Genomic DNA, 25,309 nt, shown 5'->3' with positions numbered 1-25,309 from the left:
AGATCACATTTCTAGGTCAACGTTTGACATCACACTCTACTTGCTATGAGGCAGAATGCTAGGCTTTTCTCGGACTAACTACGAGCCTCAACATCCAAATGATATTTGAGCACAAAAGCAGTGTGAAGTAGAAACAGATAGTCTTTTTATAATGAGGATTATAAGCAATGGATTATAAAAATCTTAGTATATATATATATATATATATATATATATATATATATATATATATATATATACACATTTATATAACATATTTTGAGGGCCTGCTTGAACGAAGATAAACCTCCAACAAGAACAAGAGGTTGAGGACTTGAAACCGTCTGTATGATCGATGAGGCCTACATTTTGTCAACAAGTACATGGTGGTCATTTACACACATACTACTGAAAATATGAAAAAAATCCATTAGTTAAACAGTATTGTAAAATAAAATAGAATAAGAAAAAAAGCATTTGTTGGTAACAACTTTGTTTGTTGTTGTTTGTGCTTAGTGTCTTCAGTAAGTATTTCACTGAAATATTTCACCTATATGTGACTGACCATAGTGGATCGTGGACTCTGGCTATGAAATATATCTTAAATAATATAAAATATTATTTATCTTAATATGAAATATTCTGTGTTCTTGAACACAACAAACAAACATGATGCAAGCTCTCCTCACTGTAATGTGCTCAAGTGGATCATCATTTTTTTATCCACCCAATATTTACCAAGTTAGCTTTACTTAAGTTTAGTTTATCTTAAGTTTTAACCGTGAAGAGTTGCAGTGTCATGAAACTCCACCGCTACACAAATTGTACACATGTTGTCCACAAGGTGCCTTCTTGCAACGTCAGCAACTAAAAAAAAATGTGGCTGACAGTTCCATAAGACACCAACTGGTTATTTTGCCTCAGGACTTGACAGTCAGATGCTGAAGTGTCACTTCACATGAGCGTGTTTACATACAAAAGCGTGAGATACGCGCTGTAATTTCATTGTTTGTGTGAGACAGCGTTGCCGTGTGTCAAAGCGCGGGCCCAACATGTATGTGTGTCCCAGTCACACATGGTCTGCTGTCCACCGGCAAAGGTGCTGAAATAATTGTTAGCATCATGGCGCCTGGACCATAGTCAGCGTTTGTCCCACCGTGACCACGACACACACACAGACACACGCACCGGTCTCTCCCACGCACACATGCACACAGTCATGAATGCGCACGCTTGACTGGGCAGCAGGGCCTCAACCCTGCTCATCAACTGCTCAGGCGTGACAATGAAAAAGTGGGTTACAGTTTGGTGAGCGCAGACACATGTTTGCTGAAGAATGATGCCAGGATGAATGCACTGCTTCAGACAAGCTACCCACCAGCCGGCGCCAGCAATAACGCAGGTTCACGTGTGAAGTGGAGGACGTGAAGTCAGGAAAAAGGGACTCTCAGCTAATTGAGAAATATGACCTCGCGTGAGTGATGAAATGAGATGAATGAGGAGTGAGTCACCGGCAGAGGGACGTCATGAGAAGAGGGGAAACCATCATTGTGCATCTGATGATATTAACTGACACTGATTTAGTTAGGACTCGTGAATTCATCTGAGAGATTCAGTCAGATTGAAAAGGGACAGATGTACGCCAGGGTTAGACTCTTTCAGTAGTCTGCAAAAGACTCACACCTCACACACACACATGCGTGTGCTCTCATTGACCTAACCCTGAACTTAACCATCCAAAACATATGGCTGACCTTAACCTGGAGCCTGAGCCAAACATAAACCCAATTCTAATAAACTACTTTTACTTCTACTTTGACGTTTTAACCCTCTAAACCTGAACATCTAAAACATGCCCACACACGTGTTTGTATTTTTATCTTTGCGAGGACCGCTCATGGCCATAACCCTTTCCCCAGCCTCTCCCCCTACACCTAACCATCCTAAACTAATGGCTAACCTGAACCGGGACTCTGAACCTAACTGAAACCCAGCTATAATGACCCACATATTTTAATGCCTTCATTGTCATCTTGAAGAATTGTGGGGTCAGGCAAACGGGTCCCACCAAGACATGGACCACAAGGAGGTGTTTTCCTCGAAATTGGTCCTCGCTAGGATAGATATGCTTAAACACATACACACACACAGATGGACAGAACTATAAAACTATAAAATCAGTAGTAACAGTGGAGCCAAGTAAAGCAGGGCACAAATGTATGCTAAAACCCTCCTCTTAACTGTTTCCAACAGCACTGGCTTCATTGGCATAATCCTGTTGACACGCCAGAGTTGGGTCGTCTCAATGACTCACGCTCCATAAACGCTCATCTATTGCCATCTAATACTTTTCCTGAATTAATTTTGAATAATTAATCAATGTTACAAAATTAGAATATTGCATGTGAGGCTCAGTTGAAAATGCTGACTTTCAAAAGAGCTTGCATGTCCATATTGAGGTATTTGCTGGAATCAACATAAAGAGGAGAAAATGCATCTTCATCTGTCTAACACTCAAGTTATTTACTGTGTTTCAAGCATAGGAAGAAGTGGTGTCCAAGCCTTGGTTTACGGTGCTGAAGACACACCTGTATGAGGTCACTGGCACCAGGGAGCAGCAGTGAGACGGTGCCTTTAAAGTGAGGATCATTCCTTACGATCCAGGTCACGTAAGTCTGAACGACTGGAGCTGCGTTGTCCTGCTTATTCCAACAGCTGCCCACGGTCCTACAGTGCATGTTGGCACCCTGGGTGTTACCCTTCCCATGGCATGTCATTCTTGACCAAGGGTAGGACACGTGGAGAGTGGAGAGTAAGGCTACAGTGTTACTAAAATGCAGGTGTTACTTGATATTTAATACCTTGCATGATCATAAGAGTGGCCAAACCAATGATATAACTGTCTTTCATGAGTGGAACTTGAAGGAGCGCCACCTCATTGCTTAACCCAAACACTCTCTTTTTCTATTTTTCTACATATATACAACAGTGTTTTGGACTGACAGAGAGGCTTCCAGGGTAGCGCTGCCTATGGGAACAGAAATTGCAGAGAGAAATGAAAATTTTGATTCAGTTGAAAGTGTACTGCATCAACATGCAACGACGGGTGACTCAACATTGATCACCAAGGTTTGCTTAACAGTAGTTGGCATTCAACGCCTTAGGAATAACCATGTGTTGTTTAAACAAGTGGTCTCCCAACCTTTTTATCACTGCGGACCGGTCAACACTTGACAATTGGAATGTGGCCCGGGGCGTATGTTGCCACTTTGAAGCGTCAGATAAGGCCTCTGCATGTTAGTGTTCCCACTAACACTCAGAAACTCTCCTCCTCTTGACCAGTGCCCCAATGCTCTCTGACTCTGGTCGCTAAGGTAACGTTTAAACATGCCTTCAAAGTAACATGCAGATGCACCACAAAACCCAACATAAAGTGCATGAAATTTTTAAATCACCATATTGTTAAATCAATGGGAGCCCTGAGCTTGTTCTTCTCTGCAACGAGACGGTCCCACCTGGGAGTGATGGTAGACAGCCACAATAAATCTATATTTCGAGTACGACTCGTGGTATTGTTTGTTAAAAACGTCCTTCTTCTTGGAAGTTGAAGGCTCTTCACTAAACCTTTTCCCCTTAGCAAAAGAAACGGCCTGTTCCTACTCATTTTGCGAGCTTGTGGGTTTAATGTTGGCGCTCAAGTGACCGAGGATTAACCGAGAGAATCCGGTCATTTTTCAAAAAAGTTTTTTTTTTCACAATAAAAGATCCTTCAGACTCAGATAATACACAGAATCTGGTGCTAATTGATCCACGGACCGGGGGTTGGGAACCACTGGTTTAAACCCATTGGGCTTGAAAAATACAAAAGTATGACAAGCAACATTGGAGCATTCAAAGAAGCCAAGCTGCAAATATGGAGCCTGATGAAGTTGATCGACTCAATCCAATAGTTTCAATCCAAACAACATGTTTGTTTATTCATCCTCTGTTGAAGATGTTTAGAAATGCTACAAGATAAAAAGTGATGCTGCTACTGCGTGTATTGACCCAGTATGTTCACAGTAACGGTCCACAAGGAAGTTGTGGTGGCAGTGTCAAAACACTGCTCAAGAAAATACACTGCAACAAAAGGTGTTACTTGACGTTGTGATGATGACGTTGTGATGCCAATATATACAAACTAGATGAGTGAATGTACTCCCGCTCAAAGTTTGGCAATGCCCTTATCAAGAACCATATTTAACATACAGCCTTTTGACATAGTGATATTAAAGTGGAGTCTTTCATTGGAACAGTGGGTTGATCTGCACATGCAATGAGCAAATTAAAATCCTACCCAAATGACTCCATGGCACATGCAAATTACCTGACACTTATAGTGTTTTTTTGCTGTCCAAACCGACTTGAGTAAGACTTGCTGTTCCCTCACCAACAAGCTTTTTTGTTTATCTTCTCGACAACATCATACAAACTCCTATCCTGGGCTCCACATTAACGTTTGTATGGCAGATAGTCTGCATGACATTAATGTGACTTTTAGAGTACACAAGAAAGAAAGGAGAGAGAAAGAAAACTATGACTTGGAGCTAAATTGAGTCAGTAAACATGGATGAAGGTTTTCGACGTATGTGTGCTGAATCACCAGATTAAATGGATTGAATGAATGACTGTACACTACAGTACAGACAGAGCCCTTAAACTACGTCCACAACTGTCAGACATGAAAATTGGCCTTGGCACATTCTACGTCCCCAAGTCAGGGTTACAAATGCCACAAATTCATCGGTTCAACTAAGCAGTGAACAAATGGGGAAGAAAAATGAAGCCTACGGTCGATTTATTTATCTGACGTTCATGCTTCCAAATGTCTCAGCAACATGGGCGCTTGGCTTAACATCAGATGCACTGCAGTAGATCAGGAGAGAGCGCACATCACAAGAGAGGGTGAATGGAAAAAGTGCCAAAGGAAGACTGCACTGCTGCAGCTTTAACCAAGCTTGTAATTTTGAAATTTGTCTTGAGGATTTGTCATAAATGTGACTTATGAAGGCAATTTTTCCAGACAAATTAGCAGTTTAACCGAATCATACTCAGGCAGGAATCTTCTATTGTTTTCTTCTTCCCAGTTGCTGTTGTGAGTTGTTTATAGGAAGTAAAAATATTCTGCTCCAATTGCATTAACATGGCAGTTTTAAACAAAGCCTACTACTCACTTTCAAGAGACTTTTACATTTGTGTGAGTATTATTTATTTGCACAAGTCATTCACATCTATCCAATAGTTATAGCTGTAGCCCCTACATTCTACAAATCCATCATGAAAACTACAGAATCTATGTCACAAGCAGGTTCAGAGGAGAGATGGGTTCTGTAGCAAACTGGATGAGTAGAGTGAGCAGAGTCATTTGGCATCAAGGAAGTAGTGGAGATGGGAGCTAACCCTAACCCTTGACAAGCATGAAGTATAGAGCATGACAGGCATGGTGGTAGACTGGTTTTATAGGATGGAGATGGCCAGGGTGGACACTCAGAGTGGGGAGTAGTGATTGGCTGATGGGTGAGGCTTCATGAAACAGTGAGCTCACTAGATGGCACTCTCCGGTCTTTTGTTATATGCAAGTATTTCAATGACACCACACACCATTTTGTAATTGAAAGTGCTGGAAATAAGGACAGTGTTTCATGAAGCCTCACCAGCGCATCACTAATGGGGAGAGTAGAACACGTGTCGATTGCATGAGAGAAAGATCTGGAAAAGATGGGAGACTGCACGAGGGTGTGATTTATCTCTAGGATGAGCCTAGTGACTAAAGATGAAGATGACAGAGCAGAGGAAAAAAAGACAAGAAAGAGAATTACTAAGAGTGTAGACAGAGTTTTGTGTCACTACAGCTGACCAAAGAGTATTAAGCAAGAGTGAAAGGGAAGCTTTGTGGGACAGTCGTGGACCTGGAGTGATGTTTAGAGACACTAGCTGTGACACAGAGACAAGACGCAGAGGCAGAGGTTTCAGGATACAGAGGTTTTCGATAGTAGTACCATGGAAGGACATTATCAGTTAGGACGGCCATACTCAGATTGGTAGGACTCATGGAGAGGAGGGACAAGGTATGTTGGATGGAGGTCACTAGGTCACTAGAGATAGAAAGAACACGAGGGGGGATGCCAAGGTGGAGGAGGCTGACCTGTGGTGGCACCTGAGGTCTTCTTGCCTCTCAAAACCCAACCCTCTCTAACTGTAATTCATCCTGGATGGTTTGAGGGTCCAACTCCATTTTCCCAGCTCATTCCTGTTTCAACCAGAAACTACAAATACTAAAGCAAGTTGTTTGTCTATGGATCACAACTATTTAAGGTGAAAACATAATATGGGACTCTGGGGAGTCCTACCAGCAACACAGCTCACCCCGGTTCATACTAGCCCTCCTGTTGTCCTGATGCCTGGAAGCCACCAACAGTTGAAGAGCAGAGCAGTCATCAGCACATGACCACCGCTCAGGGAGACCTGGACCCTCCGACTAAGAAGTAGATTTGCTCATGTCTCCACGCTTCATGCACTTGGCCCCTAGGGTTCATTCTATAAATAACAAAGTGCTAATGTATAAGTAGTTGAAGAAATCGCTCTCTAGCTTCCCGATGACTGTGAGTCTGACCGCATGGAAGGATCTAATGGATCACTGGGTTTGTGTCTCCTGACACAGCGCCGAATGTTCTTTTACGAAACCAACAATAAGCTAAAAACACAGGGAATTTCCCGGCAGATGCCACGCTTAATAATGCCATGTTTATATAATAATTTACACATCTACTGCTGCATGACAGCTGAATATTGACAACAACAACTGCAGCAGTTATTTGTTTTCCATGTGGTTGTTTAGAATGAGGGGCACTGTATTGAATTGAAGATGCAGACAAGCTGTTAGCTTACAGTACAGGTGTGTTTGTATGTGCTGGCAGTCTAAATGCTGCAGCATAGTTTCTATTTCAGCAGCACCCTAGATCGGGACGATCTCCTTCAATTCAGTCAATACATCGCGACTAGACTCCCGACAGTCCTGTACTTCTGAAGTTCACCGGAGCCATTCGCTTCAGTGGCACAGGGGAGTAATCGTATTCCAAAATGAGACGGTGTCTCCAGTTTATAAGAAAGTGAAACATGATCCTGTGAGCACAGTGAGAAGAATCGCAGCAGTGTGAGTGCATTGATCTCAAAGTAATAACCTACACCACTTTGGCTGCCGCATCAGACTGCATCAAAAAGTGAACTTGATCAACAGAGTTCTCGGAACGACATTTAAATGACCTTGGGCATTGGTTTCAATTTCCTGCCTGCTATGACTCTGCTTCGGAAAAATGATCTCACAAGAAAATGAAGAGAACTTGTTTATTTTGTCTGTTTCTTTTTATCCGAACAGCAAAGTCATTGGTCGCAGAAGGGCAGATTTGAAAGTAACTTGCTTCCACTCAAACTGATAAAAACAATTAGACGATGCTGTGCTTTATGACAGCGATTACTTCACGCAATACTTTCTGGTACTCACACAACTAGTGAGGCGATAACGTGCTGTATGCACATACCGTCGTCATATGTGCTCAATGGCAAGGCGTAGGTACTACCATGACATTAAGGGCACGAAAGGCGTCAGTGCCATGAAGTAGTAGGGTGTGATAAAATATCCACATCCTCAAATGTCGTGATTTTTGCTGAACTATTGTCTTGATATTTTATGTTGGCGATATCAATATTTAATAAATAGATACTTGGCTATGCTTCTGCATTTGTGACATGTGTTTAATACCAGCATTTCCTTCCTGTACATGGGAGTTATTTTGTTGATTTGCAATTCAGTCCTCTGTAACTGGACTGACATCATCACTAAAAACTTGGTTTGATGCACATAAAATTGTATTGGATTATCTGATTTTACCCCATAAAATGATGGCTGTTATTACAATATACAAGTAACATCCGACTTACGACCTGCTCGACTTTCGTCCACCCGCAGATGCTTTTTTTTTTTTTTACTCAGTGTCTGGCGCCGCAACACATAGCAGCCCGGCATCGTGTACGACAGTTACGGCAGCACAGTATCGCAGCATCTCACTCTCACACAGTGATCTACCACTACAGTAGCACCTATAACCCTCGCCTCGGCTGTTTGGAATGGGATTCCACTTAGGTCCAATCCAACTTCCCGGTGGTCAGTTGAATGTTACTTGTATTGCTGAACTTACAGTACTGCAATACATTGCAATGTATCATATCGCCGCTCCAGTATCGGAATACGTATTGTATCGCAAGATGCCTGCCAATACACAGCTCTACCATGAAGATGTGGCTACACAACGTGTGTGGTCGTACATCATGCACCCGTGAATCTTGGCCTCGGATAAAACTGAAAAAAAAAGGGAAGAATCTCCTCCCCTCACCTAAAATTGTTAAATATATTTAATGTAATGTAATGCGATTAGTAATGACTGCCTGAATTCTTTTCGGAATGAGTTGTACAGCGCCACGTTTGACCTCCAGTGGCAGTAATTGTTCCATCGAAAGTGGATGGTACATTTAAAGAGAAGAAGTGTCAATACCTGTAGTAGTCAATTAAAAAAAAAAGATAAACATAAAAATGAAACATTTTTCCAAGTTAGACAAATGACATTTTTGACCGTCACTTGACCCTCCTAAAGCCCTTGGTCTTGGCGGCCCATTTCAAGTACAGGACTTCTGAAAGCTTAGGTTTCAAAGGCTTCAATGGAGCCAACCAACCAAGGTTAATTGTCTCAAGCTGTATTTTCTAACTTTGGTGGTGATCAAAGCACACTAAACCTTCACTGAGATCCCAGACATATTGAGAGCCGAGCCTGTCCCAGACGTTTACCCCATGACCCACTTTAAGGTCTGTGCTCAAGATCTCTGGCTGTGCACAGGTTATTCAATCCTTCCTCTATGGAAAGATGTTTACCTCTGAGCTCTTTTTCAAGCCCTCCACCCGTTGTCATGTGTCCAGCAGCTAACTGGTCGCTGGTGAGATTGTTGCTGATAACTGGAAACTGAATCCGTCCTGTAACACCAGGTGGTGTCACAGTAGGATGATGTACCATTGTGTCAGTCTGCATATCTGCAGGCTGCTGGTACGACCCCAGTGAGATCATCACCCAGAGGTTTCACATTAAACATAACAAAACAGCATAGCTGTGTCTGACTGAGACCAGTCCATCATTGATGAGTGACCACCTCCAGTCTGAGTACAGTGTGTGGCAGATGCCAACAAGCTCCTCAAGTACCTCTGCAATGAGCGACGGCGGGGAGGAAGTAAATATAACAGACTCAGAGAGTCCCAAACCCTCCTCGCCACACATTATTAGACACCTTCATTTTTATGAATTCACAGGCTACATGGTGATTCCTTGTGTTATTTTATGTATTCATTTTTTTATCATCAATGATTTGATCCTATGTGACGCTTTGCTTTGCCATTAAAGTAGACATGAAGTTTCACTGAAAGTTCAGATTGTGGTGTATGTATTTATTTATCTTAATAACTGCGTAACTTAAAAAAATCTCCAACAGACTAAGAAGGGTAATGATACTATATTTGTACAGGAAGTTAAAGATGTCAACAGCAGTCAGACGAAACAACATATTTTTCACGTGTCACACACGTCTCAGCATTACAGTGATGCCGTGTTACCTTGATGGTTCAGGGTTATAAGCAGGATTTTCTGCTGGTTAAATAACACAGTAAGCATCCACAGATCCAACAACAGTACAGAGGTCCCCGTACATGAATGGGAGTGTAACTGACTGTCAGGGTTCGTCTCCTTCAAACTTCATGACTGTGAGGATTAGCTCCAGTGACTGAAAGTAATAAATGATGAATGGGAGCATTTATATATGGACACTCCACATCATCTTTCTAGAACCTGTCTTTTTTTAAATGGATTGCGATGCTTTCTTTATGTTTTCATTTCTAAACACCAGGAGTTTTGGTGAATTTTGATGAGGAAATTTGACTTATTTTTTAAAGATAAACCTTTATGGCAAGGTTTATTTATGTATTCAGTTATTGTTATTTGACCCTGTTCATTTCTCATTTGTACATAACATTAAACATTCTACAAGCACATGTCCAGCGACTAGTTGCTTATGGAGCGAAAGCTTCATCAGTCACTTAGGGCTCAACAGCAAAGACCCATCATTGATTTTCCTGCAGCATCATAAAGTTTCACTACACTTAAAAGACAGTAGCAGAAGGGTAAGTGTGTTGACTTATACCTGCAAGTGACACAACCGCTATGGACAAAACGAACATATATAGAGGACAGCCCAGATTTGTGTTATACATCCAAAAAATGATCCATAATTTGTGTTTATTTACAGAACAACTTGCCATTCTCAATGAAATTGCTTTATTCAAATCCTAGGGAATCAAAATGGACCCAAGTGAACTATTACAAATAAATAGAAATAAAAGTAAAATAAAAAAATATAGAACAGGAACATCCTAAAATATAGTGACACGAGTGGTAGTAGTTCGTGTAATAATATGAATCAATTCTTGTGACTACGGAACTTGCAAAGAGGCATAGTAGCAGAAGTCAAAGGTCCGTAAATGTTTCCGCGAGACGATCAAAGCAGCAAAGCGGGTCTCCGACTCACCAACGAGCAGCCACAGGAGCGTGTGTTTCTGTGGGTCCTCTCTGCCGTGGAATCCCATCTTTGCCTGCCGCACACGGCGATCCTCAGTCTGAAGTTTGGTACCAAAGTGTCGTGGAGAAAAGCGCTCACTGAATGAAATGTGACATCACGAGCTCGAGCTGCCGAACACATCCGCGTAAAGTATGGTGAGTGAAGCCGCAGTGAGGCTCAGATCTGCTCCAGGGGGAGCGTCCTCGCTCCTGCTGTCCCCCCCAAACTCTCCCGGGTCCTTCTGTCAGTGCGGATCCACCATGCTGGCGGCTGTTAAAGTTGCAGAGCCGTTTCAGACCCAATAGTTGCAGAGATCTGGTGGGTGCGTAGCGGTGGAAGCTGCAATGAGCCGCGCGCAACGGTGCGCGTTGTGGACCGGTATGCGTGTGTGTGTGTGTGTGTGAGGACACGACACCGGGTGGGTGCCGGGGTCACCGGGTAGACGGGGTAATTTTCCATCGGCTAATTAGACAGTAATTAACAAACAGGCTGTAATGAGGCCCAGACACCTTAACAAAACAACCCCAAGGAGAACAAACACAGTCGCAATGCGCGTACATTTAAACACTGCAACTAGGGACGCTCAAGATTTCAGGTGGTCTGCAACGAATACGGCTTGAGAACGGTGCGTAATAAATGAGGCACACCTTCTTTATCGCAATATTTCTGTCAGGGTTCCGGTTTAACTTAGAATGAACTTAAATTCAAGCGTCAAGTTGCGCACTTCATTTCTGTTTTACTCCAATGGTCCGGTGTCTGAAGTGGGCTCGCCAAGGTTCTGTCAAACAGCGTCATCTAGCGGGCATATGGAGAGCTACAACCAGTCGAGGAAGCGGAGCTCAGTCGTTGTGTAGAGGAAAATAGATTTCATACATGAGTACATGCGCTCATGAAGTGCACGCATGCGCACAAAGACAGAAGGCGATAAGTCTAGAGAGGAGACCTCAAAGATCAGCGCACAAATGACTGGCAGTCAAAACTAACTGTAACACTAAACTCATTCACAGAAACAAAAAGACTGACATTAACACACAACCGACTGACTGTAACAAAAAAAAATGAGTGGCAATGACACTCAATACAACATAATAGGACCTCACAGACACAAATTTAGAAGCGGTTACACACAACCTTCAGACAAAAGCGGGAACAAGGGACAGAAATGATAAGAACTGTTCCCCACTCCGCCCCCTTTTCAATCTCTGTGTGATCTAAGGCTAGCTAATGTATATATATATATATATATATATAAATATATAAATATATATATATATATGATGATTGTTATTGAAAATAATTTAACATGGTCAATGATTTCTCGTGGCACAATTTTTTTTTCTAGCCTCAAGCATTTCATTTGGAAGAGCCTTTATGTGCTCTGGGCCAAGAAAAATGAAGCCCTAGACCATCATGTCACCACCACCGTTACTCAATACGTTTTGTGATGTGGGACCAATACACTGAACAACTCTGTCCTAAACATTGTTTTTCTAATCTTCCTCTTGTTGAGGACCATTGACACACGTAGTAAACGTAAGAGTGAATTTATCCCAGTAATAAACGTAAGAGTGAATTTATCCCAATGTTAATGGAAGTAACAGTGCAAGACCTGAGGTCTTGCACTGTTACTTCCATGAACATGTGTGTCTTTTTCTGGCCATTGGGAGAGTACAGCCAAACCCCCCGATGTTGGTGATCACCTTGCTCTGTTTTGGTCTTATCAACTTGCTACTAACGTAATCGCACAAGTCTTAATGTAATCATCAAATGTTGCACGAGGATAGAACATTCTTCTGTAATGTTTTTGGTCTTTGGTACTACACCATTTCATGACATGATTAGTTCCTCTGAAATAGCATTATTCCGATTATGAGTGCCACGTCAGGGAGCTAAAACCACATGTGCTTTTGATCTTTGCTTTTGATTCAATCTATATTTGAATTGTAAAGGTGTAGGAAGCTGACTTGTGTTCCCTGATGGGACGTGTTGAAAGAAAGACAGGACAGTTTTTAGTGTTCCTACCTTTGCTGCCAAAAAAGAGGGCATGTTATAATGCTGGTCATGATGAAGTCAACTGCAACAAAGAAGCATGAGTCATGAATGTGGGCGGGTTGTGGACTGAAGTTTTAGACAGTCCTTTGTTGTTTTGGTGCCCTCCTCTGCCAAAATGTTTGATGTTACATCAGAGATCAACGGAGCGGAAGAAGCACACAAACTACAAATAGTTGCTGAGGCCGAATGAGGTGTTGGACACATCCTCGCCCACCAGCTGAATGTCAGTCGGGATGGAAGGAAAACAGTGGTGCTCCAACATTGAACTTCAAAGCAAGGTCAGTGAAAGTGAATGGAAGAAGTAGCTGCTTCCACTTTCTTAGACAATGTCTAATGGATGATTCAGCAGTGAGATGACTCAGGAAAGTATCGTCAAAGTTAAAACATTTTCATGAATTATTTAACATTTCCTCACTGACCACACTGACACGTACGAATCGTCCTGCACAGGTCCCGAGTGAAGGTCTTCACACTTTAGAATCAGAATCAGCTTTATTGACAAGGTCAGCAGTCTTATTTATTTATTATTTACTTCTGTTATTATTGTTTATTTTTATTCAATTATCTTATGTTATGTTGTTTTTTGTTTGTTATTATTATTCAGCCTTGTGTTTCCTTGTTTCTCAGTCGACTCGCCAAAATGTACCTCCACCTTTAACTTATGGGCTCCTCTATCGGGCGTCCATTTTTTTGATGTTTTGCAGACGTCCAGACGCCCTCCTTGCTAAAAGTCTGTTTTAGGACACTCCTCAGATTCTTTTTTTATGAGTATATAATATCATCCAAACTTCTACTTACTTTGTTTGACACGTTAGCCAACCACATCCATGTCTCCACACAGGTTTATTCTGTGCTTGTGCAGTTGTAGACACGACATTCTTTGAACGTTCTTCTTTAAGTTCTGCTTTGTTGGTGAAGCACTTTGTGAACGGTGTTTTAAAAGGTCCCAGATCAATTAAGCTTTATTATTGTTACAATGACATTCCGTTCCATGTCACTATTCTCCACTCCACCCGCATGGGAAATTTTTTTTATGTAAATATTGAACATATTTAGCATTTACAATTGCAGGCTCAAACTCTTTTTGGAGCTGATTACTGGGATAAATTCACTCTTACGTTTACGACATGTTACCATCCCACCACTTTAATTAAGGTCATCACATGGAGTTGTTACACTGTAGTTCACACGACGCTCCAGAAAAAAGTGAGCTATTAATATAATCTATTCAAGTATAATTATGTAGTAATTACAGTATGATACCAATGGAAAAGAAAATTGAATAGAAATTGAGGAACAAGGGCCACAGAACAGAAAATGTAAATGTCCGTGATTCATCTTCCCTCCTTTGATTTACTTATCTTTGGTAGTAACCACGTCACACAGAAGTGTACTCCCCAGGAAAGTCTGCACCCGACCAACTGAAGTGTGTTTTTACTACTTGCCGGACGGTCTCCATGGAAACCGAGAGTAAACAATTGGCAGGGCATGCAAAGAGTGAAAGTGTGAGACGAGATGATCTTTTGGATCAGCTGTTAAATTTTAAATATATTTATTTCTGTAGTTTACTATGTGAATAACACCATCTTTCCACAAAAATGATGCCCAAATGTTGTGTTGCAGCTTGGCCAATCGAGTCACTAGGTTGCGTGTATCGTCGCTCCTGTTTCTGTATAGGCATCGTGAGAAGATCACGGAATAACACCTTCCCATCGTCCCTCTCACTGTTGTTCTCTTCAGAACAGGAGAGTTGGTGGAGAGGTTTCGATGGGAAGACGAAAATCTGGGGCAAGAGCCGGAGGATCAGGAAGCTGTGACAGTTTCCCTCAGTGATGATGAGAAGGAAGCTGGAGCTTATTATCCCCGGCTGTAAAAAGAAGGAACAGGGTGAGCTGCATGTGAGCGTGTGCTGGAACAGAAGCTTTGTGTCGAAAGAAACCTGCCCTTTGAACATGAAAAGCAATCCTTCAAACCTGGACAGGCTCGCTACCTGCAGAGCTCTACAGGTGTGTTTCATGTGGCATATGCTGCCGCATCAAAAATGCTTCCATGTGACATGAACGTGACCCACAACTGATGCATCTGTATCTTATAATCAAAGAGGCAACAAAGTGACAACTGGAATAAAGGATCGCTGTTGAATGTTTCGGTAAGACTGAAAATAAAAGTGTGACAATTTTTCTAGAGGGGGGGAGACTGACAATTGGGTGGACTGAAAAAATATTGTACATAAAGTGGGTCATCAGTTTTCATGAAGGAGCTAACACAAAAAAAAAATGTAAAAGACGCATTTTGCATGTGTAGAAAAACAAAACACTCCAATAAAGATTGAATAGACTGTTATTAAAGGCTGCTGTTATATTAGAAATTAAAAACAATATTCACTTGTTTAGCTACTACAGGTGCCCCATTATTTAGAAAAAATGTGGAACTACCTCTAGAACTAAATGGATTGAGGCTGTCAATAGAATAAAAGGGGAAGTCTCCTATCCTACAGCTGGTGAGGGCTCACCTGTTGATGCGGCTGGACCTGACTCAACAGGTGGTAGGCTGCCCTTGTCCTCCTCATCTCCTGGGATCACTTATGGGATGGATGTCAAGGCCACGCATGCAATGGCTGAAGGGCGTTTCCAGCTTTACAACAGCTGTGGGTGAAATACGCCGGCTAGTCATCTCTAGGGAATCATAGGGGACCAAAACAAATGTCCTTGAGCAGGTACAAGGGTTGAATTGTTGAATTTGTTCCTGTTTTCAAACTTTTTATCAGTGATCTGTGCACACGATCAGAGCGGCTGCCGAGCCCGTCGCTACACTACTGGCAGGAACAGTCTCCCGAGGGAGGAGGTCACTGCTCTGATGGTAGGAGCTCTGACTCACACAGGTGTATGCCAAACATCTTGATGACATGAATCACTCCATGATGTGAGGGAAAACATGCCTCTCATGAAAGCAGTCAACACTGTGGATGGTTCTTCAATGCTGCCAGGATGAATCAAGCTGTTTTCAAACACGCACTAGAAAGAAAATCATGCGAGTCTTCCCACTCTTTTCATCAGTGTGAAGCACAGAGTTCAGCAACTTGCGACCCTTGACCATGAAGAAGACAAAATGTTGACCTCCATAAATCTCCTCCTTTCAAAGCAAAGTACTAATGCTAATAAACAAAACTTGTGTACACAAGTACATTTAATTCATTACTCAAAACGCCATTTAACAGCTGAGTTGAAAAAGCAGCCAGTTTAACTCCTCTCATTCATAATCTGAGTTGAACATATCTTACATTTAATGTGAATATTTAACACAAACTATCTGCATTTTAGATATCTAAAATTGAAGATATAAATCTTCAAACTTTGAGGTCATATTTAGTATTCCATTTTTGGAAAATAAATGTTGAGTTTCTCTTAAATGTCTCTTAATGTTTCCTTTTATCATCAGGTGGCCTCAAACTTCTCCTGGATGCTAGTAACTGATTGGACAACTAGTCAACCATTGAACCTGCCAGACCTTGCCAGCCACTCAGACAACATTCCATGTACGAAGAACCTGTTTATGTAACCCGTGGAGCTTGGATTTTCACTAGTTGTGTTGACTGAGTTCACCGGCACTGGATAGTTGGTGTTGGCTTGAAAACATTTTGTGGTTGTGCGACTGGAAACCTGACCCATGGAAGAGAGAGCGCATGGTTTTTGCTTTATATCTAGAGACTATTGAACATCCCAGTGACCTGAGGCGTTGCCAACTCATCTCTGCTGCTGAGGTACAGTAAGTGATGTTATTCCATCTGACACACTTTAATTCAGATCAAACTATTTTGACTGTATGGAACAGTAAATGAGCAAAATGAATGTTTGCAGTATATTCTTCGATACAGTTTGATGGTTTTCTGCCTCAGCTCTGTGTTCCATGCCTTTGGTCACTAAGGATTGCCAACAGTAAACAGCCACAAAATGCAAATCCACCGAGCACTGCTCAGCTTTGTGTATGTGTGTGACTGAGGCGCAGATGAAGAAGGTAGAAGGAAGGAGGAGCTCAGAGAGCAATTGGCACCTAGATGTGAGACCGGTGTGGTTCTGCGGATGGTTTCTGTCCACATGAGGAGCAGCTGGAGAGCTTTAAAGGTTTATTCTTAACCTAGCACTGACTGGAACCTGAACAAAGACAAAATGTCAAATTGGAAGTTATGTTGAATGTGCATTGCAGTTTAGTGACAGATTGCTGACTCAGCCTTTTAAAGTTTCAGATGGTTTTTGTCAGTGCCAAGGGTCACTCAAGGTACCCTGACCTTCAGTAGGACCTACTGGACTTGATCAACCTCTTAACACCTCCACTATTATGGGAGCGGTCAGTTCAAAAACACAACATAGGGAGCAGTAGTGTGACAGTGAGGGAGGCAACACTCAACCTTTACTCACGCAAGAACTATAGTGGAACTACATCATATCCCTTCAATGTACCACGAATTTCATCAGAATCAATATTTGCCAGTGAGCATGACATTCATTCATCCTTAGAGTGGCTGTTGTTGTGTTTTTTTTAGTGTGGGACTTTTGAGCAGATCAATTTGAGATTGGAATTGGGTGTCAGAAGGTTCCCAAAAACCACCCTCAGCAATGTCCACTTTTTCTGCACAGATCTTCACAGATTTAACTGATGAAATAAAGTCAGTGCATGTGTCACTTCAAGACATTGTGTACCTTCAAAATGACCCTTGAAACTTTATTGTCCAGGTTCACATTGTACACACACACTGTCAGTGTTTCTGACTCCGGCTTGGCAGAATCTTCAACACAAGATTAATGGAAACTGATGTGTAGCCATGACTTAATTCGATAATATCAAACATATGATAATAATAATAACTTTAGTTATATACCTTTGGCAGGCATAAACCTCAGTAGGAAAAGATAAAAAATTTAATGGGGGGAAAAAAGATGTAGTTCACTTGATTCATTCTAGAGAGGACAACTTCCATAAAGAAGTTTCTTGACCTTCTGAAAGGGGAGGGGAGATGTATGGGAGGGGCCTCAGCAGCTATAAAAGCTCTGCTGGAAACCTGTCTCCCACCTCTGCTACAACAGTTGCTGATAAGGGAGTTTACGGGAAAGTCCTTCACAAGTGTCCACCATGACGTCGCCAGCACGATTTGCACCCAGGGTGATGACAGACTTGGGTCTCAGATGCGAAGCAAAGTAGTCCAGCAAGCGTGAAAAGGTAAGGCATCCCTGTGCATGCTTCTGTAAGACTCTTTTAACATCTATGTGTGAGGTTCTAACTTGAGAGCTGCATACTGTCATGTGTGTTTCCATCAGGTTTTCTGGTCCCTCCTAAGAACACACCATGGGAACCCTGACAAGCGTGAGACAGACCAACACGGCGCTGAGAAGAAGGTGAATTCCCTGCTGGGTGCTTTTATCCAGCCTCTTTACTTTTCTATCAGTTGCATAGTGATGATACATTTACACCACAATGTGTCCCCAGTAGAGATGTGTGCAGCAAACATCTGCTCGTGTGTAATCAGCCGTGTACACACAAACACACGTCTACTGTAAACACACACACATGCGGTTGTAGACACAAGGACCCCAGGCTGGTCAACAACTGCTCCTCTCTCCGATTACATCCTGGCAGGCACCTGTTGCTGCGTCCGGGGACAACCTGTTCCACCTGAACAGCTCTGCTGGTGAATCGCCCCTTTGTCTGGAGCATAAATCCCTCACCTCAGAGTCCAGTCCAAATCTTACAAGCTGGTCTCTTGTTTCATATCCTCCCAAAAAGGACAGTTATCGAACTTATTCCCCCCCCCCCAAAAAAAATCTGTGCTGAGTCAGGCCTCATTTTTTAAAGTATGTCACTGTTTTGTTGCATTGTCTTGCCATGAACCTACACTGCGTCTGTCATAGGCAACCAACTAATGGTGACTGTAATTCTCTCATCATCAGAGAGCGACTGTCTTTGCCCCTGTTGAAGGACAGCAGCGCTCGATGGAACCAGCTGGATCCAGCAGAGAGGAGTCCTTACCTCCCACTACCCCCGAAACAACAGTATGAGCACCCTACACAAAAGATTCTCCTAACTCAGTTAAAGCAGCCATCAAATGTGAGCCAATGTTATGGTCGGAATTGAAGTTGAATTTGAGGGAACCAAGCTTCATAACATGGCATAATACCAGCGCCTTTTCAAGGCCCTCCCATCCTTATTTCAGAGGTTTTACTTTGAATGGATCCATGTAAGGACCCCACCTCCTCTGACCCCGCCTACTCTGTTGGGAGAGGTTTCAGTGCTGGGCTGCCACCTCTGCTGATGTGTTGAGGAACATCCCACACTCTTGGATATGTGGTAATAGTGATCAGCAGCGATGGGTTTACAAGGCTTCACGAAACACTGTCCTCATTTCCAGAGCCCACTAGATGGCACTCTCTACTCACTCCACCCTCTGAGCTCTGTAAAAGACGAGAGTTTCGTGAAGCCTCACCAGCCCATCACAAACCTCGCATTTTTTAGGGGGGTCAGTCAGTGTATCGCAGAGTGGTTTTCTATGTATGTGAGGAACTGGTAAATTTCTGTCCCTACTTGACAAGAGACACCGGTAAAGCATTTTTTTTTTATTATTTTATCCCATACTGACTCAGAAGTCAGGCATCACCTGCCGTGCATGTTGCCGAGGCTTTTCAATTGAATTAAAAGTTTCCTCTACCGCTGCATTTCCTGCCGTTCAAGAAGATTAATATGGGTAAGGATGAGAATTGATGATCACAAACTATCATTGTTCTATTCTCAAGGACGGGAAGAGGCTAGCCTGGGATTTATTCCACACAATATCACTTTCGTCCAAGCTGTTGGATGAGATGGTGCACTGTCCTTAGTTTACACGCGCGAAGATGGTCGAACATTGCACTAAAAAAATAGATCCATAAATGCTAATCTCTCTCTTTTATGCAACATCCTTTCAATGACTTCAATTTTGCAAACCTGATCAAAATTTGGGCACAAGTCTGACAACTTCTTTGTCCACACCAGACACAAATCCGGTAAACCACCCAATTAGTTTCAGTAGCATAGAAAATTCCAACACTCATGAACGCACCATCCATATGGAGCCGAGATATTTAGTTGCAGTGAAAGAAATGAAATGTGAAAAGAGCCCGATCAGCTCAAACAGTGAGAGTGATTGACGGTGGCCTGAAGTGGGCAAAAACTTTAAATCTCGCTTACGAGAGATCAGAGTAGATGAGTTTAGGCTGCATTTATTCCTACCACAATATTGTGAAGTAATAATATATTTCACAGTCTAAAAAAACATTATATTTCTCTTATAAATGTCATGACATGTCGCTGATGCTCAAACGCTCAAAGCAAACTCACGCCCTTGGCAGTAACTACTAATATCTTTGAACCAAGGTGGCTGAGATTTTCTCCTCAGGTCAGAACAACTAGTTTGGCACCACTACGCAGCGCCAGCTTGACTGGAACTTGACCGGACTGCGGAGCGGCATAAACATGAAACAATGGTTTCACTTAAAAACACACTAAGCTCATGGTGTAACACTTACACTCCATGCAGAGCAAACACTCTTATTTTCATCCATATTATCATCAAGTTTTTAAAATGTGTTTACACATGACATGAATTACATTGAAATTGCTTCCATCAAATTGTTTGAATACCTACTTTGGAATGTCTCACAACATTTTCCTTGCCTAGTATATGTGTGTACTATTCTCCCACATTTGAACATGAAATCACAACATACTTCGTGATCATCAAATGTGAATGTACTGCCGACAACACACCAGATCGTTCATCAGAGAAGTCAACAAGGCTGGTTCACATTTTTCACCTTCATCTCTTCCAGTCCTAGAAGAAGTGACATTCCCTCTTCAAGACTGGAAGTGATATCGATGACAGAGGCTGACAAGCTCAGTCACTCGGCTCCAGGCATCTTTGAACCAGTGGAGAGAGCGAACACTGTGACTCAAGCCAGAGCACTGACTCGCAAACGTATGTATTGAATTCATCAAACGGAGAATGTGGTGCATTTTCTGACACGTCTTCTCCTATATATATATATATATATATATATATATATATATACACAGGCGCATCAGTGGAATTTTGATATATTTATTTATTTTAAGGATCAATATCTATATGAACTCTTTGTGTCCACAGGTCTGGGTTTTGATGAAGGTTCAAGCAAACAAAAGGTGGGTTCTTAAGAAGATCACTGCTGTCAGTTTTACATCAGAAAATCACTGACTGAATTTCTCAAAGGGTTCGGGAACACCTAAGCTGTTGGAGCCATTAGAGGGGAGAACACAAGGCAGCGTGGCCTTCCCTGTCCCGAGGCATCGTCGGCTGTTGAAGCCCATCAGCCCAAGGCCTCACTTTGTGCCGAATACTACTCAGCATTATCGCCCCTTGCCATCGAAATATGGAAGTGAAGAGAGTGGCTCCAGCAGCGGGAGTTCGATTTACATAGAGGACAATGGAAACTGGAGGACTTCTGTATCTACTCTGGACTTCAAACAACATGTTGTACAATGCAGAGCAGATATTTTGGACAAGGAGCCTTTCACATCCAAGTGTAAGGAGGATAAAGCCTTGAGATTTTCCATTAAACAGCAAGAGACAACCACTGACTTCTTTGATGTCTCGCCCTCTGATGTAATCCATGGTGGTGAAGATGTCAAGTCAATTTTTTGCTTTGCTTCAGAGGAAAACATCTATTACAAACAAGCTATGAATGATGGATTGAATCAAGTGGAGACAAACAACCCTGCCGAGAACTTGGGAATATCAAGTCACCTAAGAGCCAAAACTGTGTCAAATCCCAGCCATTCTTCGTCACAGCATTTAAAACGTCCGACTATCAGGAACTCTGAATCATCAAACGTTCTGGTGAAATCACCAGGAAAAGGCGTCAATGCTGCCCCTTGTGAGTCAAACACCCCATCGACTTTACAGCACGTAGCGTCCAAAACGGTGAGCAGGAAGTGCCCTGGTTGTCCATCTGAATTAGAGCTGAAGCGGCTCATCGGCAGAACTGATCCGGGCCAGTCCACTCCGAAGCAAAGACAAGCAAAAGGAAAAAGAAGCACAGTGGTGAGTGTGATCGTTTCTTCCAAGAGCAAAAACAAACCTTCTCCTCCCAGAGTGAAACCTCCTCACACATGTTCTACAAGAAAGCCAAAGTCCAACAGGAGGAATGCTCCTCCACAGCTACAGGCCTCAGAAAGTGGCCATAAAATAGGTCACGGTCTGGAAAACAATGTCACGTCATCGCAAACTACGGCTTTAGATGACAAGACATTCAACGTGTCTCTCAAGGACACGGTGAAGATACAGAGTAAGAAGCCAGTCCCAGAGGTCTTCATACCTCAACCGGAGACTTCCCAGGGTAACCCATCCACATCTCACACGCATCCAGTCCATGAGAAGTTTGTGAACGAGGCGGGTGAAGGACCACTCACTGATGACCTGTTGAGATGCCTGGCAGAGGAGCTCATTTCAATGGACGAGACACATTTGTCCTGGAGTCCCGGCAGCCTTTGTTTGAGAGACACCACGTCAAGTGAAAGGGAGTCCATCAAGGAATTCATCACGTTTGATTCATTGGAACAGTCAACTGTATCCACTGGATGGTTTCCCAACACTCCTCCTCATGATGCCATCACCTGGACAAGGGGTGAGGTCCTCGGTCGTGGAGCGTATGGTACTGTGAGTATTAGCTTCCTCAGTTTGTTAATAAATCATGTTCACATTCTTGCTTTTAATATATACTCTCAAATTAAAGACGTCGTTTTTTTGTTGATATCTCGTCAAAATAGAAGGTGATTTCCATGAAATTAAAAAAAATCACTACTTTTTAGATATAATGTGACGTACATATGACATGCAAATATATTTTCCCAGACATAAATAATTATTTTTTATTGTCACCCAGGAGTCATTTTGAGGGCTTCATAAATCACTGTCCTCATTTTCTGCGCCCACTAGATGATATTGTCTTCTCTAAAATCGACGAATTGAATTTCAAAAACACATTTTTTGAACGCAGAGCGCCACCTTCTGGGCCGTAAAAATGAGGACCGTGTTTCCCACCACTAGGTAAAAGCCCACGTTTTCTCTAGCTTAGGTAGCAGCTCTGGTCATAGTTTCCTGCTGTTGATCAACTTGGAAAAATGAAATAAAAGTGGACAAACACAGATGTAAATGTCTACTTGTTGCCACTCACAAATAGTACTATGTATATTCTATATACTTGGCACTTTTTGAAGGGACGTGTGGAGCACCTGAAACACGACGACTAAAACAGTCATGGAGAAAATGGAGAAAGAAACTGCAAAAAGTTTCTTCAGGACCTGAGAAACTGTTGTCTGAGGGGCACTTTTCTCCAGTGCCAGACTGACACTGCTCTTTTGCTTCCAACAATTGCCAATAATAGTCTTTGACACCATTTGGATTTACTTTTGCGGCCATCAAAATAGATGTGCTGTTGGGAAGTGTGATCTTCTTGGCCTATAACTGACTGAAGCGGGAAGAAGGGTATTACGTGATGCTATATCCAGTAGCCTGCTATGGACCCTCTGTGTTCAAGGCCCGGTTGCCACTCAACTCTTTCTGAACCAGTTTTGTAGAATCCCTTTATAAAAATGTTTGCTTAACAGAACGTAATATAATGGGGCGTTGTCCTCACCAGGTGCACTGTGGTCTCACCAGTGAGGGTCAGCTGATCGCCGTGAAGCAGGTTTGCTTGGATACATCTTCAAAAATGGAATGCAGTCGTCTACGTGAGGAAGTGGAGCTCCTCAAAACCCTGACCCATGACAACATAGTGGGCTTTCTGGGGACATCTCTGAAAAATGATGTGGTGTCCATCTTCATGGAGTACATCCCAGGAGGTTCCATCGCCAGCGTCCTTCAGAGGTGCTTCTCATCTGAATCGGGTCTGAGTTACCGTCAACATTTTTACCATCAACAGGTTTTATTTCCACCCACAGGTTTGGACCTTTGCCAGAGAAGATCGTAGCGCTGTATACCCAGCAGATCCTGGAGGGAGTGGTCTTCCTGCACCTCAACAGGGTCATCCACCGGGACATAAAGGGAAAAAACCTCATGTTGATGCCCAGTGGAGTCATTAAGCTCATAGACTTCGGCTGCGCCCGTCGACTTAGCTGCCTGAACAACGGTGCAGGCGACAGCTGCGACCCTTTGAAGTCGGTCCATGGAACACCATACTGGATGGCACCAGAGGTAGAGAGTTCATTTGAATATTGATCCTGGGATGAGCTGACATCCTTTCACTATTCTTCAGGTCATCAACGAGACAGGATACGGCAGGAAGTCAGACATATGGAGTGTGGGATGTACAGTGTTTGAGATGGCCACAGGGAAACCACCACTGGCACACATGGACAAGGTCGCAGCCTTGTTCTATATTGGGGCTAAGAAAGGTTCAATGCCCTCCTTGCCCGGCAGATTCTCCACACACGCAAAGGACTTCGTCCAAGTCTGCTTGACCAGGTAGGATCTTTGTTATCAGTCGCCATTCAAAGAGCAGCATCCCACCCTCAACACTTTTCATGTCATTTCCAGTGACCCGACATTACGGCCGTCTGGAGAGCAACTGCTGCATCACTCTTTCATTTCCAAGAGCCAAAGTGACGTAAAAGGTCAGGAACAAGACAGGAGGCGCCGCAGCTGTCGTTCAGATGGTCTCATTGTCAGACACAGGAGCACAAAATGACATCCGTAGTCTGAAGACTCATCGTTCTCAAACCGAAGGATCCCCGAGCCAAGTCAACAAAATATTTGTGTGTAGTCTCATCTGCCAAGGCACAGACAAGAGGCCAAATCTATTATGAATTTTCTCATGATGGTGCACAGTGTGGGTAAAACTACGTCTGGTACTGTGAACAACCTACATTTCAGCCTGAGGCTAGTGATGTGAAACACTGTCCTCGTTTCCACTAGATGGTGCTAAGAAGTTGGGCTTCAATTTTAATGAAACCTCACATTTTTAAACCAAGAGCGCCACCTACTGAGCTCTGAAAATGAGGACACCGTGTCATGAACGAGGTCTTCACCATCTCCAGCTGCAGAAGTAGCTTTAGCAATTACATGTACTCATTTAAACCAAATATACAGATTTAAATTATATACAGTAGCTGCTGTCAGACTTGCTCAGTACGCAGAGAAGCGCAGTAGATCACATCATTGAAGTGAGTGTGCAACTTGCTTGGACTAATTGGAAACATCAATACACAGTATTTCAATATCTCTGAGTGGGACTCATTCCTCAAAAGTAGTGGAGGTGACCTGAAATTGAGGCAGGTCACCTCAATTTCAGGTCACCTGAAATTGAGGTGACTCAATTACCACCTGAAATTGAGGTGGTAGTGACTAAGCAACTACCAGTTGCTGGTAGTGACTAAGAATGTAGTGGAAAGGGTGGAGTCTATCCCAACTATCTGGACCAGTTGAGTGTTGCACTGTAGAACAACATTCAGTGTTTGCCGTTTAATATTGTGAAATCAATATAATAAAAACTTGCAGTCAAATCAAAAAGGTTGATGTGAAATGTCA

The 25,309-nt window shown here is 42.7% G+C and overlaps 2 protein-coding genes across 10 annotated transcripts in view; one reads left to right on the top strand and one right to left on the bottom strand.

Annotated features, from left to right (window-relative positions):
- The window catches only part of ramp1 (receptor activity modifying protein 1), a 61,363-nt gene extending 50,244 nt beyond the window's left edge, over positions 1 to 11,119 (bottom strand). For both annotated transcript variants that reach the window (XR_008415913.1, XM_053876600.1), the window contains exon 1: positions 10,639 to 11,119. Coding sequence is in view for 1 of the 2 variants with exons in the window: in XM_053876600.1 (XP_053732575.1) it covers positions 10,639 to 10,696 (58 nt within the window). In the remaining variant the exon portion in view is untranslated. The remainder of the gene's footprint in view (positions 1 to 10,638) is intronic.
- Positions 11,120 to 12,831: 1,712 nt separating this feature from the next.
- On the top strand, positions 12,832 to 25,295 carry map3k19 (mitogen-activated protein kinase kinase kinase 19). Of its 8 annotated transcripts, none has more exons than XM_053876596.1 (14): positions 12,832 to 12,998; positions 13,171 to 13,223; positions 14,461 to 14,607; positions 15,488 to 15,579; positions 16,159 to 17,934; positions 18,033 to 18,110; positions 18,663 to 18,764; positions 20,577 to 20,722; positions 20,894 to 20,928; positions 20,996 to 22,441; positions 23,424 to 23,650; positions 23,725 to 23,977; positions 24,039 to 24,247; positions 24,320 to 25,295. In XM_053876596.1, the coding sequence occupies exons 6-14, from the start codon at positions 18,061 to 18,063 to the stop codon at positions 24,468 to 24,470; spliced, it is 2,619 nt and encodes an 872-aa protein (XP_053732571.1). In that variant the 5' UTR covers positions 12,832 to 12,998; positions 13,171 to 13,223; positions 14,461 to 14,607; positions 15,488 to 15,579; positions 16,159 to 17,934; positions 18,033 to 18,060; the 3' UTR covers positions 24,471 to 25,295. The 8 variants fall into 8 exon arrangements, with proteins under 8 accessions (XP_053732571.1, XP_053732568.1, XP_053732566.1 ...); XM_053876593.1 differs by lacking the exon at positions 15,488 to 15,579 and adding an exon at positions 14,822 to 14,869 and having other exon boundaries at positions 14,461 to 14,726; XM_053876591.1 differs by adding an exon at positions 14,822 to 14,869 and having other exon boundaries at positions 14,461 to 14,726; positions 15,488 to 17,934.
- Positions 25,296 to 25,309: the final 14 nt, after the last annotated feature.

Source organism: Synchiropus splendidus, chromosome 10 (assembly GCF_027744825.2).
Source record: "Synchiropus splendidus isolate RoL2022-P1 chromosome 10, RoL_Sspl_1.0, whole genome shotgun sequence".
NCBI classification, from domain to species: domain Eukaryota; kingdom Metazoa; phylum Chordata; class Actinopteri; order Syngnathiformes; family Callionymidae; genus Synchiropus; species Synchiropus splendidus.
The sequence above is the reverse complement of the archived record's forward strand: the minus strand, read 5'-3'. Positions and strand labels throughout refer to the sequence as shown.

What these genes read in the sequence shown, in the direction of transcription:
- map3k19 (XM_053876594.1), top strand. Translation starts at nt 18,061, where the DNA reads ATGGGAACCCTGACAAGCGTGAGACAGACCAACACGGCGCTGAGAAGA. An exon ending in AAGGTTCAAGCAAACAAAAG is followed by an intron (nt 20,929 to 20,995) that starts GTGGGTTCTTAA and finishes AATTTCTCAAAG; the next exon opens with GGTTCGGGAACACCTAAGCT. An exon ending in GTCGTGGAGCGTATGGTACT is followed by an intron (nt 22,442 to 23,423) that starts GTGAGTATTAGC and finishes TGTCCTCACCAG; the next exon opens with GTGCACTGTGGTCTCACCAG.